This window comes from Entelurus aequoreus, linkage group LG06 (assembly GCF_033978785.1).
Source record: "Entelurus aequoreus isolate RoL-2023_Sb linkage group LG06, RoL_Eaeq_v1.1, whole genome shotgun sequence".
In the NCBI taxonomy this organism is placed as follows: Eukaryota; Metazoa; Chordata; class Actinopteri; order Syngnathiformes; family Syngnathidae; genus Entelurus; species Entelurus aequoreus.
The window spans coordinates 36,445,552-36,465,748 of record NC_084736.1 but is presented as its reverse complement, the minus strand read 5'-3'; the positions used below and the strand labels follow the sequence as shown (position 1 = coordinate 36,465,748).

Here is a 20,197-nt window from a genome sequence, read left to right as displayed (position 1 = left end):
AGCGTTTTTCAAAGAGTGAGTCACCTGTAAGTCGGTGAAACACAAGTCTTTGTTGTGTAGCAGTGAGTCATTGAAACACGAGTTTTCTTTGGGTACTCATGAGTCAGTAAAACAGGAGCGTTTGTCAAAGAGTGAGTCACCTGTGAGTCGGTGAAACACGAGTCTGTTGAATAGCAGTGGGTCTTCTTTGGGTACTCATAAATCAGTGTTTGTCAAATAGTGAGTTGCCTGTGAGTCGGTGAAAAAAAAAAAAAGGTAAAATGGGTTATACTTGTATAGCGCTTTTCTACCTTCAAGGTACTCAAAGCGCTTTGACACTATTTCCACATTCACCCATTCACACAATGATGGCGGGAGCTGCCATGCAAGGCCCTTACCACGACCCATCAGGAGCAAGGGTGAAGTGTCTTGCTCAAGGACACAACGGACGTGACGTGGTTGGTAGAAGGTGGGGATTGAACCAGGAACCCTCAGGTTGCTGGCACGGCCACTCTCCCAACCGCGCCATGCCGTCCCCAAACACGAGTCTTTGTTGTGTAGCAGTGAGTCATTGAAACACGGGACTTCTTTGGGTATTCATGAGTCCTTAAAACAGGAGCGTTTGTCAAAGAGTGAGTCACCTGTGAGTCGGTGAAACACGAGTCTGTTGAGTAGCAGTGAGTCATTGAAACAAGGGTCTTCTTTGGGTACTCATGAGTCAGTAAAACAGGAGCGTTTGTCAAAGAGTGAGTCACCTGTAAGTCGGTGAAACACGAGTCTTTGTTGAGTAGCAGTGAGTCATTGAAACACGGGTCTTCTTTGGGTACTCGTGAGTCAGTGTTTGTCAAAGAGTGACTGACCTGTGAATCGGTGAAACTAGCGATGAGCACCTTGATGATGTAACAAAGATGTTATGGGAAGAAGAAGAGCACATCCAGGTTATTTTATATAGCATACAGAGAAGAAGATGATATTTACAGGTATGTTGACACTGAAGCTTCAATTATTAACATGAGTCATAATAATAACATGTGACATATTTACAACAACGCTAACATGTCAGTCATCTTGTCTTTACTGGCGAACAATTATCTAAGGCTTCATTTTACCGCCACCAATCAATGAATTAATCAATCAATCAATCGATCAATCAATCAATCTGTCCAATGTGAGGTCAGTCGGCGAAAAGTGTCCAACAGTGCAAGTTCTTCCTTGCCCATATAAGGCAAACACATCCTGAGCTAAATCCGCAACGCAAACGTTCCCAAATATTTCTGCATGGAAAAGTCCCGTTACCATGACAACGAGGCTGCTGAAACCTATTGGATATTACAACAATTAGCTTGGTTGGTGACAGCTAGGGATGGAAGGATATGAACGTTATTGTCATTATTATCATTGAATGTGCTCAAACATGACATCTTATTGTTGTGAATCAGTCAAAGAAATAGAGAAGTCACTACTTGACATGTTTTGTCTTCACTGATAGTGTTTCACTATTTTATCTGGATTATCTTTTACTCTTGAAATATTGGTTTGTACTTCAGCACTTGAAGATTTAATGAAACTAAAAGTGCGTAACAAATCAAATCCATTAATATGATTTGTTATTTGTGGCATCCTACACTGTTTTGCAGTCTTTGAACGCACCTTTGTTTGCTATTCCTCCGAGTGTAGAAGGATCTCTCGTACACCATCAAATATCTTAGCTGCTCAGACAGTATTGTGTTAATATAAGGTTAGATTATGTTTGTCCTTATTGGGGAAAGACGTTGATGTCTCTTGTTTTCATCAGCCAGCCAGTACGGGATTTGATCAAAGTGCAGTTGTCAATCTCGCTTTTTCCACCATTTATAACTGAAACCATTGGTTTTATCGTTACATCCCTAGCCACAACATGAAGGTAAGACATTAGCTGAGCATATATTACCTTCACTGGATTGATTTTAGCATCTGGAATGTAGAAAATGTATCCAACTGCCCACCTGAGAGTTGTTTGATTGGACATCAAGGGGTCCAAAGTCCCTCCAGTGAGGGCAGAAAACAAATAAACAAACAACTATTTAATACATTAAAGATGCTAATGTAGGTCAATATATGCTAAGCTATCATCTTAGCTTTGAGGTAATTAGTGTAATATGGAACCATACATGTCGTTAATACTAATTGCACAAACAGAAGTTCCTCCAACAAGCTAGGCTATGTTAGCGCTGTACCTATGTATCTAAGAGGTGCCTGCAGGGCCATCTAGTTGGGACATGGAGCATAGCAGTTAAATATTGCACTAATGAGAACATTTCCAAACTGATCTGTTACATCAGCGATTATGTGACCAGCGACGCGTCTGCCATGACCGCGTGAGAGACAAGAAGTCCAAGGAGTGATGGCGTGAGGAGGAGGAGTCACTGAGAGTCTCATTTTGAATGTGTGCATGCTCACGTCACTTCCAGTTTCCTGCTGAGGGACTTTCCGATTGGCCTCGCCCGCCATATTGGCTGTCCTCCGTGCTGCAGAGCATCACGTAGACCATGGGCACCAGGCCCCGGGAGGCGCCCATGGAGCACAGCAGCCAATCAGGGTCGGCCTTGCTCAGCACGCGCAGGACGTCGCCCTTGTTGAAGCTGAGCTGGTCGGGCTCGCTGGCGATGTGGTGGCACAGCGCTCGCACGTCCCTGCAGAATGAGAACATTGTCACAGAGAGACGAGGACATTGTCACCGAGAGTTGAGAACATTGTCACCTAGAGTCGAGAACATTGTCACCGAGAGACAAGGACATTGTCACAGAGAGTCGAGGACATTGTCACCTAGGGACGAGGACATTGTCACCGAGAGACAAGGTCATTGTCACCGAGAGACGAGGACATTGTCACTGAGAGACAAGGACATTGTCACCGGGAGATGAGGACACTGTCCTGAGAGAGAGAAGGACATTGTTACTGAGAGACGAGGACATTGTCACCGAGAGACGAGGACATTGTCACCGAGAGACGAGGACGTTGTCACCGAGAGACGAGGACGTTGTCACAGAGAGACGAGGACATTATCACCGAGAGACGAGGACATTGTCACCGAGAGACGAGGACATTGTCACTGAGAGAGACGAGGACATTGTCACTGAGAGACGAGGACATTGTCACTGAGAGAGACGAGGACATTGTCACTTAAAGACGAGGACATCGTCACAGAGAGACAAGGATATTGTCACTGAGAGACGAGGACATTGTCACTGAGAGAGACGAGGACATTGTCACTTAAAGACGAGGACATTGTCACTTAAAGACGAGGACATTGTCACTGAGAGTCGAGAACATTGTCACCGAGAGACAAGGACATTGTCACAGAGAGTCGAGGAAATTGTCACCGAGAGACAAGGTCATTGTCACCGAGAGACGAGGTCATTGTCACCGAGAGACGAGGACATTGTCACCGAGAGACGAGGACATTGTCACTGAGAGACGAGGACATTGTCACCGAGAGATGAGGACACTGTCCTGAGAGAGAGAAGGACATTGTTACTGAGAGACGAGGACATTGTCACCGAGAGACGAGGACATTTTCACCGAGAGACGAGGACATTGTCACCGAGAGACGAGGACATTGTCACCGAGAGACGAGAATATTGTCACCGAGAGACGAGGACATTGTCACCGAGAGACGAGGACATTGTCACAGAGAGACGAGGACATTATCACTGAGAGACGAGGACATTATCACTGAGACACGAGGACATTGTCACCGAGAGACGAGGACATTGTCACTGAGAGACGAGGACATTGTCACTGAGAGAGACGAGGACATTGTCACTTGAAGACGTGGACATCGTCACAGAGAGACAAGGATATTGTCACTGAGAGACGAGGACATCGTCACTGAGAGAGACGAGGACATTGTCACTTAAAGACGAGGACATTGTCACTTAAAGACGAGGACATTGTCACTGAGAGACCAGGACATCGTCACTGAGAGACGAGGACATTGTCACTTAAAGACAAGGACATCGTCACAGAGAGACGAGGACATTGTCACTGAGAGACGAAGACATTGTCACTGAGAGACGAGGACATTGTCACTGAGAGACGAGGAAATTGTCACTGAGAGAGATGAGGATATTGTCACTTAAAGACGAGGACATTGTTACTTAAAGACGAGGACATTGTCACTGAGAGACGAGGACATTGTCACTGAGAGACGAGGACGTTGTCCAGAGAGAGAGAAGGGCATTGTCACTGAGAGACGAGGACATTGTCCTGAGAGAGAGAAGGACACTGTGGTCTCTGTGGTCAAACACCAGCAAACTTGGAAGGTTCTTACCATGTGGTAGGCAGGGGTGATGTGGGTGGAACTTCTTGACAGACGCCTGCGGTCAAAGACTCCGCCTTCTTCCCGCCCCCTGCTCCGATGGTCTGAGCCATTAGGCCAAGAACGGACCCGTCCAAGCCGAGCCAGCCGGACGGCGGCCTAGAAAGCACAAAGTGTTACTGATAGGATAAGATACCTCCACTGAGGCTAGCCATTAACTTAGCGGCTAACTGGATAGACTACTGAAAACCAGTAACTAGTTAGTTACTTTATTTCAAAAGTAACTCAGTTACTAACTCAGTTACTTACACCAAAAAGTAATGTGTTACTGTGAAAAGTAAATATTTAGTTACTTATATATTTTTTTATTTTTTTTAAGGCCCCCTTTAATGCCCTGTTAGCCTTCATTTCAGTACTGTTATTGCACTGGAGAATAATACAATCTGTTGATTAACTTGACATGCATTTGCATCACTGAACTCTGCTAAGCAATGTGGTCTACATACAACACACAAAGACAAAGATATGTTTCAAAGGCCCAATTTTTTTCAGGCCAGAACAAATTGACAAAACTATTTTAAATAGCTGCAACATAACATACATAAGTAACAAACAGCATAATAACAACATAGCTGTAAACCAAGGAAGGCACACACTACATACACAAAGCCTAACCAGGCGTTTTTTTCTCCCAAGGAATTCTGAAATAAAATCATGTCTGAAGCCCAGAACACTACACATTTCCCCAGTTTTAGTTTAGAGATAAGGAAAGATTGGCCTGGCCCACTAGCATCCCTCTTTATGTTTGTGAACTTTATAGTCTATACATTTAGAGTGATGTGATAATCAAACACTCTAGAAGTCTAGAATGAAAGAGCAACAGTATATAAGAGAATTGACAGAGTGTGTGTACCTTCAGTGCGCAGTGCCTCGTTAAAATCCAGCCGCTGTTGCTTAGGAGGTGAAGTGTGTCTCTCTTTACTAGCTTCGTCGAAGCATGTTGCTTTTGTAGCTGTTTCAGCAGATTTGAATTGCTAGGATAGGATCTTTGATCCAAGACACAACTTACATTTAACTAAAATGTTCTTTTCTTTGTGGTCGACAAAAGAAAAGTAGTGAGAATATCTCCATGTTAAGAAACTCGGCTTCGGGCTTTGCCATGTCTTGTTAGTAAACACAGACACGCTCCCTCCCACACACACACATACACACACAGACAGCGCGCGGCGCACCTCTTCCGCAGTGCTCCAATAAAACACACTCAGTTCTTCTCAGTTTCTAGCCGATACTACATAAAAAATAACGTAAAATAACGCAGTAACGCATCATGTAGTAACGGTACCTGAGTTACTGAATATAAAAAATAACGCGTTAGATTACTATTTACCGCCGAAAGTAACGGCGTTACTTTGTAACGCGTTACAAAGTAACGCGTTAGTCCCAACCCTGCTAATTACTACCATGAATGATTTGAAAATGATCATATGATAATTAGGACGTCTCTAACATGGTGTCCAGAAAAAGGGTTTGAATCCCTCACACGTACCTGCTCTTGTGACCTTTAACCTTCTGCTCCGCTGTGGGCGAGCAAACACCGGATCCAAAAAGACGTCGCCAGCGTAAACTTTGACCCTGAGTCGGACTCTCCTGCTGGGCTTCGGCGGGAGCTCCGCCCCCCGTCTCCTCCTTGTCCTGGCTGAGGACGGACTCTGGCGGACTGCCCATCCACGAGGGACGTCCTCTGTGTCTCAAAGACGCCTTGTCCGAGCGACCCTCCCCTTCCCGGCTAGACTCGGCGCCCTCCACCACGCCCTCCCTGGAGGGGGGCGGCTGGCAGTATCTTCTCTCCAAAGACGTCTTCCTCTTCTCCGTCTTCACAAACTTTGAGCCTTCTGTGGACTGGTCGATGTAGACCTGGGAGGACTGCATGAGCTGGAACCACCAGCCCGCCTGTCTGTCCTTCCTCGCCTCCTTCTCCACTTCCTCCTCGCTCTTGTCTTCCCTTTCTTGTCCAACTCCCTTCGTCCTCTGTCCTCCCACCCCTCTGTCTTTCCACAGGTGAGCAAAGCCAGCTTCCATGGAGTCCTTGTCAGAAGAGGCTTCCGTCCTGGGCCAGGTGCCCTCTCGCCTGAGCCCCGCCTTCTCTTTCTTGGCCACCATGTCGCCGACGGTGGCGCTCCATCCTCTCATCAGCTGGAAGGTGGAGCGTCCCGAGCGCTCGGTCATCTGGCCGGCCGAGCACAGCTGCTCCTTGCGCCTCAGCTGCTCCTGGCCCTTCTGGAGCAGGTGTGGCTCAAAGAGCAGGTCCAGGTGAAAGGGGAGGAGCGAGAGCGGCTGCAGGAGGAGGATGAGCTCCTGGTAGAGCTGCAGACATGCCCCATGAGACAAGGGGAGGAGACCCCAGGGACTGTAGTGGGCGGCGATGATGTCTGCAAGAAGGAAAAGGAAGAAGAAGAAGAAGAAGAAGAAAGAAGGAAGAATGAAGAGAAGGAATGGAAGAAAGGAGGAAGAGAAGGAAGGAGGAAAGGAAAGCGGAGGAAGAAGAAGGTGAAGAAGAAGAATGTAGTGGAACATCACCTTCATGACTCTTACCTTCGTGTGAGAAGAGGTGACTGAACCAAAAGTCCAAAGATTTCAGGCTGCAAGAGAAAACAGATCAGAGTGTGTGGACAGGAGGACCAAAGCCAGCAGACCAAGACCAGAGAACTCACTTGAGGAGACCAAAGACGAAGGCGTTGAGTCTCATGCTGTGGCTGGTCAGCTCCGAGAACTGGCTAACCTTAGTGAATAAGTTGTGGAGGACACGTGTGGACGGGCCTGATGGAGACAACCATGCGGGGACAATGAGACCAGACCAAGTCCACATACCGTAGATAAATGGGGTCAGGTGCTTGTTCTCACCCAGCTGGGTGGAGGCCTCCACCAGACTCCAGGGCTGACAGCGCCGCTGTCCAATGATCAGGTCCAGGACGTAAGCCTTCAGGCCGTCCTGCAGGACTTCGTGCAGTGCTGGACACAAGTACTTGAGGATGAGGTGTCCTACGTTGGGACTCACCCAGCTGTTCCCCAGTTTAGCCTGGCACACCCAAACAGCAAGGATGTTCTCTTTAGGCTTGTTCAGCAGACACATGGTCAACATGGAGGACAAGATGGTACCTTCACGTCAGGGTCTCGACTTGTCCCAAAGTGAGCCACGATCAGATCCACTGCAGTGTTGACCGCCTTCACCAGACCTGACGCAAGCAGAAACAAGGCGTGTTGAGAACACGTTGGGGACAACGTGGGGACACGATGGGCACACGTTGGGGACACGTTGGTGACATGATGGGGACACGATCGGGACACGTTGGGGACGCGATGGGGACACGTTGGGGACGCGATGGGGAAATGTTGAGAACACGATGGGGACACGTTGGTGACACGATGGGGACACGTTGGTAACACGATGGGGACACGTTGAGGACACGATGAGGACACGTTGGGGACACGATGGGGACGCGTTGGGGACACGATGTGGACACGATGTGGACACGTTGGGGACACGATGTGGACATGTTGGGGACACGATGGGGACACGATGGGGACACGTTGGGGATACGATGCGCCGATCCTCCCCAAACTTTTGATGGTGGATCACGGTAATGGGTGGGCTGCAGTGGTGCCAACATCACCCCCTTGAGGTGGAAAATCAGAACAGCCATAACTTCCTTGGACATTGTTCGATTTTCCTGAACTTTTTGATGGTGGGTTGTGGTGTAGGGTCCCACCTAACTGCATGACAACTGTGCTGCAGTTATCGCCCCCTGGTGGTGAAATACTATAACTGTCATCACTTCCTTCCACATGCTCCCATCTTCCTAGAAATTTCTAATGGTGGGTCAGGGTGTTGGGTGGAAGAAACTGCATATTTACTACGGTGCCTTTATTGCCCCCTGTGGTGAAAAATCAAAACTCTCGTAACTTCCGTGCACATGCTCCAATTTTCCCGAACTTTTTTATATTGGGTTGGGGTGTTGGGTGCGACCTAACGTTGTCTTTACTGCAGCACATTTTTCTCCCCCTTGTGGTGGAAAATAATAACTGTCAAAACCTCCTTACACATGCTCTGACCTTCCTGAAAGTTTTGATGGCGGCTCGGGGCGTCGGGTGGGCGTGTACCCCGCGGTGCAAAAGGGGGGGGCCAGGGCCCCGTTCAGCTTTAATTTTATTAATATTACAATTATTATAGTAATGTAACAAAGTTAGCAGTGTTACAATAATGACTTTATCTAGTATGACATACTGTAACAAGGTGTCCAGTAAACATCGTCATACTGTAACAAGGTGTCCAGTAAACATCGTCATACTGTAACAAGGTGTACAGTAGACATCATCATACTGTAACAAGGTGTCCAGTAAACATTGTCATACTGTAACAAGGTGTACAGTAAATATTGTCATACTGTAACAAGGTGTACAGTAAACATTGTCATACTGTAACAAGGTGTACAGTAAATATTGTCATACTGTATGGATGTAACAAGGTGTCCAGTAAACATCGTCATACTGTAACAAGGTGTACAGTAAACATCGTCATACTGTAACAAGGTGTACAGTAAATATTGTCATACTGTATGGATGTAACAAGGTGTCCAGTAAACATTGTCTTACTGTAACAAGGTGTACAGTAAATATCGTCATACTGTAACAAGGTGTACAGGAAACATCGGCATACTGTAACAAGGTGTACAGTAAATATCATCATACTGTAACAAGGTGTTCAGTAAACATCATCATACTGTAACAAGGTGTACAGTAAATATCATCATACTGTAACAAGGTGTACAGTAAACATCGTCATACTGTAACAAGGTGTACAGTAAACATCATCATACTGTAACAAGGTGCTCACCTCTCTTGTGCGTCATGTCCACACTCAAGTGTCCCCGTGACGAAGAGGAGGAGCAAGACGAAGACGGCCAGGTGTCAGGTGAGAGACAAAACTCTTCTGGCGGACGCTCGCTCACAGAGAAATAGTCCAGCAGGAAGTCGCTGGAGGTCTGCTTCCCTTTCCCTGGCGGACACAACACACACCTGACCATGAACACAGGAAGTGAGGGGTCACATGACACAACACACACATGACCATGAACACTCCATGAACACAGGAAGTGAGGGGTCACATGACACAACACACACGTGACCATGAACACAGGAAGTGAGGGGTCACATGACACAGGAGAAGAAGAAGGAGCACCATGAGGGCGTCCCAGTGAGTGGCTCGACGGATGCACAGGGAAATCGAAGACGTTCCGTCTGGGCGGGCGCGTCCCGCCTCCCCTCCGCGGGGCCGAGCCGGCGGGGGCGGCGGAGGAAGAGGACGAGGAAGATGAGGAGACGCCAAGAGGGTTCTGCCGCCGATACTCTCGCCACTTCAACGCCTGGGGGGAAAGGTGGTGCACTGTGGGGGCGGGGGGAGGAAGGGAAGAAGGAGAGAAGAGAGGAAGTGAAGAAGGGAAGGAGAGAAGGAAAGAAGAGAGGAAGGGAAGAAAGGAAGAAGGGAAGGAGAGAAGGAGTGAAAAATAATCTCATAGATTGTTCATAGGGGTGTAAAAATAGATCAATATATGGATTTATATTCTTTATACCTGGATTTATCTTCCTCATATATGGATTTATATTCTTTATATATGGATTTATCTTCCTCATATATTAATTTATATTCCTTATACATAGATTTATATTCCTTATACATTAATTTATATTCCTTAAAAATAGATTTATACTCCCTATACATGAATTTATATTCCTTATACATGAATATATATTCCTTATACATGGATTTATATTCCTTATATATAGATTTATATTCCTTATACATGGATTTATATTCCTTATATACAGATTTATATTCCTAATACATGGATGTATATTCCTTATATATAGATTTATATTCCTTATACTTGGATTTATATTCTTTATACTTGGATTTATATTTCTTATATATATATTTTTATTCCTTATACATGGATTTATATTCCTTACAGATTTATATTCTTTGTACATGGATTTATATTCCTTATGTATAGATTTATATTCCTTATATATGGATTTATATTCTTTATATATGGATTTATATTCCTTATATATAGATTTATCTTCCTTATATATGAATTTATATTCCTTATATATAGATTTATCTTCCTTATATGTGGATTTGAATTCCTTATATGTGGATTTATATTCCTTATATATAGTTATATTCCTTGTATATAGATGTATCTTCCTTATATATGGAATTATATTCCTTATATATAGATTTATATTCCTTATATATAGATTTATATTCCTTATATATGGATTTATCTTCCTTATATATAGATTTATCTTCCTTACATATGGATTTATATTCCTTATTTATAGAGTTACAGTATATTCCTCTACATGGAGTAAGACGTGGTGGAGTGAAAGAGAGAAGGTAGAAGTAGAAGTTACCGTTGTGCATCCTGACTACTTTGCTTGTGTCCACATGGTTTCCAGTCTTGATGCCCCCCAGTGGACTCAGGGTGTCTCTCTGCAGGACCACCGCCCTCTTTAAGTCCAGGCTGGCCGGAGGAGGGGTGGGCGAGCTCTGTTTGTGGGGGCAGGAGAGGTGGTGAGGGGGGGCAGGGCTGGGGGTGCAGGTGGAGCACGTCCCCCAACTGGTGGCCTCCTGAAGGTGCACCGGGGAGTAACTCCCCAGGGGCGACGGGCGCACAGAGTCCAGGGGAGGCGCCCCAGTGAGTACTCCGTCCTCGGCACCGCAGCAGCCTGGGGGGGCCTGCCCTGACATGTGGCCTGTGAGTAGGGGGGGCGGCGCCTTAGGCTGCGGGGGCTTGCAGGCCAGCTGTTGGTGGAAGGTGAAGGGCTGGATGGGCAGGCTGGTTGGACGCTGGTCTTTACTGTAGCGCACCACTGCTGGGTGGACGTCACACCAGGAGGGCACACCACCTGCACCACACACACACACATCTCCACTCAGGTCCTGGAAATGCTTAAGGAACATCAACCAGGAACATGCTATGGTACCAAGAACTCTGATAGGAACTAGTTATGGTATAAAGAACTCTTAATAGGAACTTGTTATGGTACCAAGAACTGTGATAGTAATTTGTTATGGTACAAATAACTCTAATAGTAACTAGTTATGGTACAAAAGCCTCCAATAGGAACTTGTTATGGTACAAATAACTCTAATATGAACTAGTTATGGTACAAACAACTCTAATAGGAACTAGTTTTGGTACAAATAACTCTAATAGGAACTTGTTATGGTACAAAGAACTCTAATAGGAACTTGTTATGGTATCTTTTTTTGAAAAGCCTTTTGTTAGATATATGTGTGCTAGTTCTTGCTATTAGGCTGTTCTAGTTTTTATTTTACTTTACTATTTATTTTACTCGTTGGGGGCAGCTATTTGTGGTTCTAGTGTTGTTGTTTTTTAAATGCACTGTAGCACTTTGAGGTTGTTTGTTCAATGTAAAGTGCTTTTAAAAATAAAATGTATTATTATTATTATGGTAATGGTACAAATAACTCAAATAGGAACTTGTTATGGTACAAATAACTCAAATAGGAACTTTTTATTGTACAAATAACTCCAATAGGAACTGGTTATGGTACAAATAACTAATAGGAACTAGTTATGGTACAAATAACTGTAATAGGAACTAGTTATGGTACAGATAACTAATAGGAACTAGTTATGGTACAAATAACTCTAATATGAACTAAGTTATGGTACAAATAACTGTATTAGGAACTAGTTATGGTACCAAGAACTCTGATAGGAACTTCTGACACATTCTCATTATCTCATCTCAGATGGTGTGTTCAAATGCAGGTGACAAATGAAACAACACAAAAACTGCCCAGTCATTGCACGCACACACACACACACACACACACACACACACACACACACACACACACACACACACACACACACACACACACACACACACACACACACACACACACACACACACACACACACACACACACACACACACACACACACACACGCACACACACGCACGCACACAACCTGAAGGTCCAGTGAAGACAGCAGAAAAATTGACTAGATTCACTGTGACAAACAGCAGTGTGTGTGTGCGACATGCACTACATTGTGCACTACATTGTGCAAGCTGTTTGTCAGTCTCGGGCCGGCCTCCTGCTCAGGCAGAGTGCAATGGCAGTGTCGGCCACAGGGGGCAGAATGGAGCTATGGTGGCGAAGAAGAGGGAGGAGGAGGATTCACACACCCCCTGCAGACCTCCGACCATCCCTTCCAAGGCGCCATCAGCCGCCATCTTTGCTTCTCACTCGCGCCTTCCTGTCCTCTCTCTCCCCCGCGTGCTTCTCGTTAGCACCATTAGCAAGGGTGACGCCCACCGCAGGCTTTCAACAACAAAGATGGCTGCTGAATAAAAGGTGACTAATATCTCAACTCATGTAGAATAATATTGTTATTGTACATATAATATGTGTAATATAACATATATAATATGTGTAATATAACATATATAATATGTGTAATATAACATATATACTATGTGTAATATAACATATATAATATGTGTCATATAATATATATAATATGTGTAATATAACTTATATAATATGTGTAATATAACATATAATGGCTCATAGGACTCCGGAGGCAGCGGACAGGTACCGACGGGCCAAGCTGTGTGCGGATTCAGCGGTCGTGGAGGCAAAAATTCGGACATGGGAGGAGTTCGGGGAAGCCATGGTAAACGACTTCCGGACGGCTTTGAAGCGATTCTGGACCACCATCCGCCGCCTCAGGAAGGGGAAGCAGTGCACTGTCAACACCGTGTATGGTGAGGATGGTGTTCTGCTGACCTCGACTGCGGATGTTGTGGATCGGTGGAGGGAAGACTTCGAAGACCTCCTCAATCCCACCAACACGTCTTCCTAGGAGGAAGCAGTGCCTGGGGAATCTGTAGTGGGCGCTCCTATTTCTGGGGCTGAGGTTGCTGAGGTAGTTAAAAAGCTCCTCGGTGGCAAGGCCCCGGGGGTGGATGAGATCCGCCCGGAGTTCCTTATGGCTCTGGATGCTGTGGGGCTGTCTTGGTTGACAAGACTCTGCAGCATCGTGTGGACATCGGGGGCGGTACCTCTGGATTGGCAGACCGGGGTGGTGGTTCCTCTTTTTAAGAAGGGGAACCGGAGGGTGTGTTCCAACTATCGTGGGATCACACACCCTCAGCCTTCTCGGTAAGGTCTATTCAGGTGTACTGGAGAGGAGGCTACGCCGGATAGTCAAACCTTGTATTCAGGAGGAACAGTGTGGTTTTCATCCTGGTCGTGGAACTGTGGACCAGCTCTATACTCCCGGCAGGGTCCTTGAGGGTGCATGGGAGTTTGCCCAACCAGTCTACATGTGCTTTGTGGACTTGGAGAAGGCATTTGACCGTGTGGGGAGTGCTCAGAGAGTATGGGGTATCGGACAGTCTGATTGTGGCGGTCTGCTCTCTGTACGATCAGTGTCAGAGCTGGGCTGCCCTTTGTCACCGATTATGTTCATTACTTTTATGGACAGAATTTCTAGGCGCAGTCAGGGCGTTGAGGGGATCCGGTTTGGTGGCTGCAGGATTAGATCTCTGCTTTTTGCAGATGATGTGGTCCTGATGGTTTCATCTGGCCAGGATCTTCAGCTCTCACTGGATCGGTTCACAGCCAAGTGTGAAGCGACTGGGATGAGAATCAGCATCTCTAAGTCCGAGTCCCTTGTTCTCCCCCTTAAAAGGGTGGAGTGCCATCTTCGGGTTGGGGAGGACGACCCTGCCCCATGTGGAAGAGTTCAAGTATCTCGGAGTCTTGTTCACGAGTGAGGGAAGAGTGGATCGTGAGATCGACAGGTGGATCGGTGCAGCGTCTTCAGTAATGCGGACGCTGTATCGATCCGTTGTGGTGAAGAAGGAGCTGAGCTGGAAGGCAAAGATCTCAATTTACCGGTCGATCTACATTCCCATCCTCACCTATAGTCATGAGATTTGGGTTATGACCAAAAGGACAAGATCACGGGTACAAGCGGCCGAAATGAGTTTCCTCCGCCGGGTGGCAGGACTCTCCCTTAGAGATAGGGTGAGAAGCTCTGTCATCCGGGAGGAGCTCAAAGTAAAGCCGCTGCTCCTCCACATCGAGAGGAGCCAGATGAGGTGGTTCAGGCATCTGGTCAGGATGCCACCCGAAAACCTCCCTAGGGAGGTGTTTAGGGCACGTCCGACCGGTAGGAGGCCACGGGGAAGACCCAGGACACGTTAGGAAGACTGTGTCTCCCGGCTGGCCTGGGAACGCCTCGGGATCCCCCGGGAAGAGCTGGACAAAGTGGCTGGGGAGAGGAAAGTCTGGGCTTCTCTGCTTAGGCTGCTACCCCCGCGACCTGACCTCGGATAAAGCGGAAGAAGATGGATGGATGGATGGATAACATATATAAACTGAGCTACTGTGTGGAACAATTTCCCTTGTGGCTCATTAAAGTTTGTCTAATGTCTAATGTCTAATAATATGTGTATTTTAACATATATACTATGTGCAATATAACATATGTGTAATACAACATATATACTATGTGTAATATAACATTTGTGTAATAGAACATATATAATATGTGTAATATAACATATGTGTAATGTAATATGTGTAATATAACATATAATATATCTAATACAACATATGTGTAATATAACATATATATAATATAACATATAATATGTGTAATATAACATATATGTGTAATATAACATAAAATGTGTAATATATAATATAAAATGTGTAATATAACATATGTGTAATATAAAATATAATAAATATAACACAAAAAAGGGACAAGCGGTAGAAAATGGATGGATGATATATGTGTAATACAACATATAATATTTGTAATATAACATATAATACCTGTAATATAACATAATATATAATACAACATATGTGTAATATAACATAATATATATAATATAACATATAATATATATAACATAATATGTGTAATATAAAATATAATATGTGTAATATAACATATAATATGTATAATATACCTTTTATAATATGTGTGATATAAAATATGTATAATATAACATAAAATATCATGTGTATAATAATATAACATATAAGATAATGTAAATAATAATATAATATATATAATATAATAAAACAATATAACAAACCTCCACCCTGGGCGGCGTCTGCATGGCGTCCTCCAGTGATGGATGACACAGCGTCAACACGCCTCTCCAAGACGGGGGAGAACTCTGTGGAGGAGAAGGGGTCCGCCTTGAGGGACGGCGAGCCTCCGTGTCTTCGCTTGCTTCTGGCGATCTCAGCGAAGGAGGTGACTCGCGGCGGCGGCGGGGGCGGGGTGAGGGCGGCGCCCTCGCTGAGGCGGACCGGGCAGCTCAGCATGCGCTCCAGAGAGCCCGGCCTCGCACACAGAGACTTGTCCAGGTGGCGGTCGCAGCTGCGGGAGCGCAGGCGTGCAGTGGAGGAGGAGGAGGACGAGGCCCCGATGACGCCCTCGCCCCCCACGGGAGGGGAGGTGTTGACGTACACTCGACCCTGGAGGACCACGTCAGCGTCTTTGCCCAGCACCTGATTGCCATCTTCGTCCTCGCCAACTTCGTCCTCGCCAACTTCGTCCTCGCCATGTTCGTCCTTGCCATGTTCGTCCTCGCCATGTTCGTCCTCGCCATGTTCGTCCTCGCCGTCTTTTTCCTCGCCGTCTTTGTCCTCGCTGTCTTTGTCCTCGCCATCTTTATCCTCGTCATCTTCCTCATCCTTATCCCGCTGGAGGACAAGTCAAACTTTGTACTCAATCACTGTTTCTCGAACACAATACTTGCATCAGTACACTTCAGTTAGTACACTTGGCACACTTAGTAAACTTTAATAAGTATAATCGGCACACTTAGTACACTTCAGTAAGTATATGTTGCACACTTAGTACACTTCAGTAAGTACACTTGGGACACGGTGTACTTAGTACACTTAAATAAGTATATTTGGCACACTTAGTACACTTCAGTGGGTATACTTGGCACACTGTGTACTAAAAGTACACTTGAGTAAGTATACTTTGTACACTGTGTACTTAATACACTTCAGCAAGTATACTTGGCACACTTCTTACACTTCTTCAGTAAGTATACTTGGCACACTGTGTCCTTAGCACTTCAATAAGTATACTTGACAAAACATAGAACACTTCAGTAAGTGTACTTGGCACACAGTGTACTAAAAGTACACTTCAGTAAGTATACTTTATACAATGTGTACTAAGTTCACTTCAATAAGTATATTTGGCACACTTAGTACACTTCAATAAGTATACTTGACACACAATAAGTATACTTAGCACACTGTGTACTAAGTACGCTTCAATAAGTATACTTGGCACATTGTGTACTTGGTACACTTCAATTAGAATACTTAGCATACTGTGTACTGGGTACACTTTATTAGGTAGAGTTTACTTGACACACTGTCTACTTAGTACACATCAATAAGTATACTTGGCACACTTATTACACTCAAATAAGTATACTTGGCACACTGTGTACTAAGTACATTTCAATAAGTATACTTTGCACACTTAGTACACTTCAATATATATATATTGGCACACTGTGTACTGGGTACACTTTAATAATTATACTTGGCACACTGTGTACTTAGTACACTTTAATAAGTATACTTGGCACACTGTGTACTTAGTACAATTCAAAAAGTACACATGACTCACTGTGTACTGGTTACACTTCAATAAGTATACTTGGCACACTTTGTACTTAATACACTTCAATGAGTACACTTGCACACTGTCTACTTAGTACACTTCCATAAGTATACTTGGCACTCTTAGTACACTTCAATACGTATACTTGACACACTGTGTACTGGTTACACTTCAATAAGTATACTTGGCACACTGTGTACTTAATACACTTCAATAAGTACACTTGACACACTGTGTACTGGTTACACTTGAATAAGTACACTTGGCACACTGTGTACTTACTTCCTGAGTGTGAATGTTGACAGTAATTCAATTAGGACTCACTGGACAATCTCACTATTTATTTCCCTTCTTCCCTTTTTTGGCACACTGTGTACTTAGTACAATTCAATAAGTATACTTGCCACACTGTGTACTTAGTACACTTCAATAAGTAAATAAATAATGATAAATGGGTTGTACTTGTATAGCGCTTTTCTACCTTCAAGGTACTCAAAGCGCTTTGACAGTATTTCCACATTCACCCATTCACACACACTTTCACACACTGATGGCGGGAGCTGCCATGCAAGGCGCTAACCAGCACCCATCAAGAGCAAGGGTGAAGTGTCTTGCCCAAAGACACAACGGACGTGACTAGGATGGTAGAAGGTGGGGATTGAACCCCAGTAACCAGCAACCCTCCGATTGCTGGCACGGCCACTCTACCAACTTCGCCAAGTACACTTGACACACTGTGTACTGGTTACACGTTAACAATTATGCTTGACATACTGTGTACTTAGTACACTTCAATAAGTACACTTGCACACTGTCTACTTAGTACACTTCAATAAGTATGCTTGGAACTCTTAGTACACTTCAAAAAGTATACTTGACACACTGTGCACTGGTTACACTTTAATAAGTATACTTGGCACACTGTGTACTTAGTACAATTCAATAAGTACACTTAGCATACTGTGTACTTAGTATAATTCAATAAGTGCACTTGGGAACACTTAGTACACTTCAGTAAGTATAATTGACACACTGTGTACTGGTTACACTTCAATATGTATACTTGACAAACTGTATACTTGGTACACTTTAATATGTACATTTGACACACTGTGAACTGGTTACACTTCAATAAGTATACTTGGCACACTGTGTACTTAATACACTTGACACACTGTGTACTGGTTACACTTGAATAAGTACACTTGGCACACTGTGTACTCACTTCCTGAGTGTAAATGTTGACAGTAATTCAATCATGACTCACTGGACAATCTCACTATTTATTTCCCTTCTTCCCTTTTTTAACTTTGGGAAGGTTAGCTTGTAGAGATGGACTGGTTCAGGGCCGATACTGATACCGATTATTAGAATCAATGAGGCCGATATTTGGAGGTGATATTGATTTGCCAACATGAATAGTATATGTTAGTACACAAGGATTTAAAGGGAAAGTGCACTTTCGGGGGAAATTTTGCCACTTGTTAACAATCAGTATGAGAGATCAGAACACATATTTCCTGGTTTTGGCACTGTGGGCAGGTGCCAGATCATGCTGGAAAATGAAATCATCATCTCCATAGAGCTTTTCAACAGCTCTATGGAGATGATGATTTCCATCAACAGATGTTGAAAAGCTCTATGGAGATGATGATTTCATTTTCCAGCATGATCTGGCACCTGCCCACAGTGCCAAAACCACCAGTAACTGGTGTACTGACCATGGCATTACTGTCCTCAATTGGCCTGCCAACTCCCCTGACCTGAACCCCATAGAGAATTTGTGGGGTATTGTGAAGAAGAAGCTGAAAGACACCAGACCCAATAATGCAAATGAGCTAAAGGCCGCTATTGAAGCATCCTGAGCATCCATGTTATGTTATGTTATGTTATTTTATTTTCATTTATTATGCGCCCCCCAACCAACTGTTACATCAGCCTGGGGCGCGGCCCGAGTGGAGAAACAAAAAAAGAGAAACAGAGACTGAGACACACAAAGAAATCTAAACTAAACATTTAAGACTCACAATGAACACAAATTAAAAGTCATCTGCGGTAAAAAGGTGAGTTTTAAGCTGTGCTCTAAAAGAGTCCAGAGTGGTGGCGGACTTAATATTCAGGGGGAGCTTATTCCATAACCTAGGTGCCATCACTGAGAAAGCACGGTCTCCCTTTGTCACCAGGTTTGACCGTGGGACCTTCAGGGTCATCTGGTTGTCCGATCTAAGGCAACGACCAAGCCTGGAGCTGGTGGGTTGGTCCAGGAGATCTTTAATGTAAGCTGGGGCGAGACCATTGAGTGCTTTGAAGACATACGTGACGATCTTAAATTAAACTCTACGCTTCACTGGGAGCCAGTGAAGGGAGGAGAGGATGGGAGAAATATATTCCCTCATTTTTGCGCCTGTCACCAGCCTGGCAGCTGCATTTTGTACTAGCTGCATGCTATTGATGGTCTTGTCGGTGATCCCAGCATAAAGGCCATTGCAATAGTCCAGTCTAGAAAAGATGAGCATCAACACGACCCTCCGTAGGTCACTGGGGGAGAGGAAAGACTTGATCTTGGCTATGGTGCGTAGTTGGAAAAAACAGGATTTCACCACAGATTTTACTTGCTTGTCAAACTTGAGGTCTGGGTCGAATATGACCCCAAGGTTTTTGACATGGGGTTTTTCAAGAGTGGCCAAACTTCCCAAATACTTTCTGATCTGACTGACCGAGGTGGAGTTGCCAAACAGAAGCATTTCACTCTTGGTGTCATTGAGCTGCAGGAAGCTTTGTGACATCCACTCTTTTATGTCCCGCAAGCAGTCTTTCAAAAGGTCCAGCCCAGAGCGATCGTCTGTCTTGAGTGGAAGATAGATTTGAGTATCGTCAGCGTAGCAGTGAAAGGAAATTTTATGGCGATGAATGACTTGGCTGAGGGGGAGCATGTAGATGGAGAACAGGATGGGACCCAGTATTGAGCCCTGAGGGACCCCACAGGTGAGGTTGGCACAGCGGGAGGAATGGTTTGCTATGTTCACAGAGAAGGTTCTGTTGTTGAGGTAGGACGTAAACCAGGACAGGGCTGTGTTAGTGATGCCGACCCCATGTTGGAGGCGGTCCAGGAGATCAGTATGATCTATAGTAT

The 20,197-nt window shown here is 44.8% G+C and overlaps 1 protein-coding gene across 2 annotated transcripts in view; it reads right to left on the bottom strand.

Annotated features, from left to right (window-relative positions):
- Window positions 1–907: 907 nt before the first annotated feature.
- The window catches only part of rusc2 (RUN and SH3 domain containing 2), a 46,889-nt gene continuing 27,599 nt past the window's right edge, over window positions 908–20,197 (bottom strand). Inside the window, exons 3-13 of one of the 2 annotated variants that reach the window (XM_062050675.1) lie at window positions 15,500–16,115; window positions 10,754–11,248; window positions 9,516–9,719; window positions 9,171–9,332; window positions 7,436–7,512; window positions 7,181–7,355; window positions 6,991–7,096; window positions 6,872–6,918; window positions 5,826–6,708; window positions 4,292–4,438; window positions 908–2,651 (exon numbers count right to left, since the gene is read on the bottom strand). In XM_062050675.1, the coding sequence (XP_061906659.1) occupies window positions 2,420–2,651; window positions 4,292–4,438; window positions 5,826–6,708; window positions 6,872–6,918; window positions 6,991–7,096; window positions 7,181–7,355; window positions 7,436–7,512; window positions 9,171–9,332; window positions 9,516–9,719; window positions 10,754–11,248; window positions 15,500–16,115 (3,144 nt within the window). In that variant the 3' untranslated portion in view covers window positions 908–2,419. The remainder of the gene's footprint in view (window positions 2,652–4,291; window positions 4,439–5,825; window positions 6,709–6,871; window positions 6,919–6,990; window positions 7,097–7,180; window positions 7,356–7,435; window positions 7,513–9,170; window positions 9,333–9,515; window positions 9,720–10,753; window positions 11,249–15,499; window positions 16,116–20,197) is intronic. The other variant, XM_062050676.1, reaches the window with a different exon arrangement.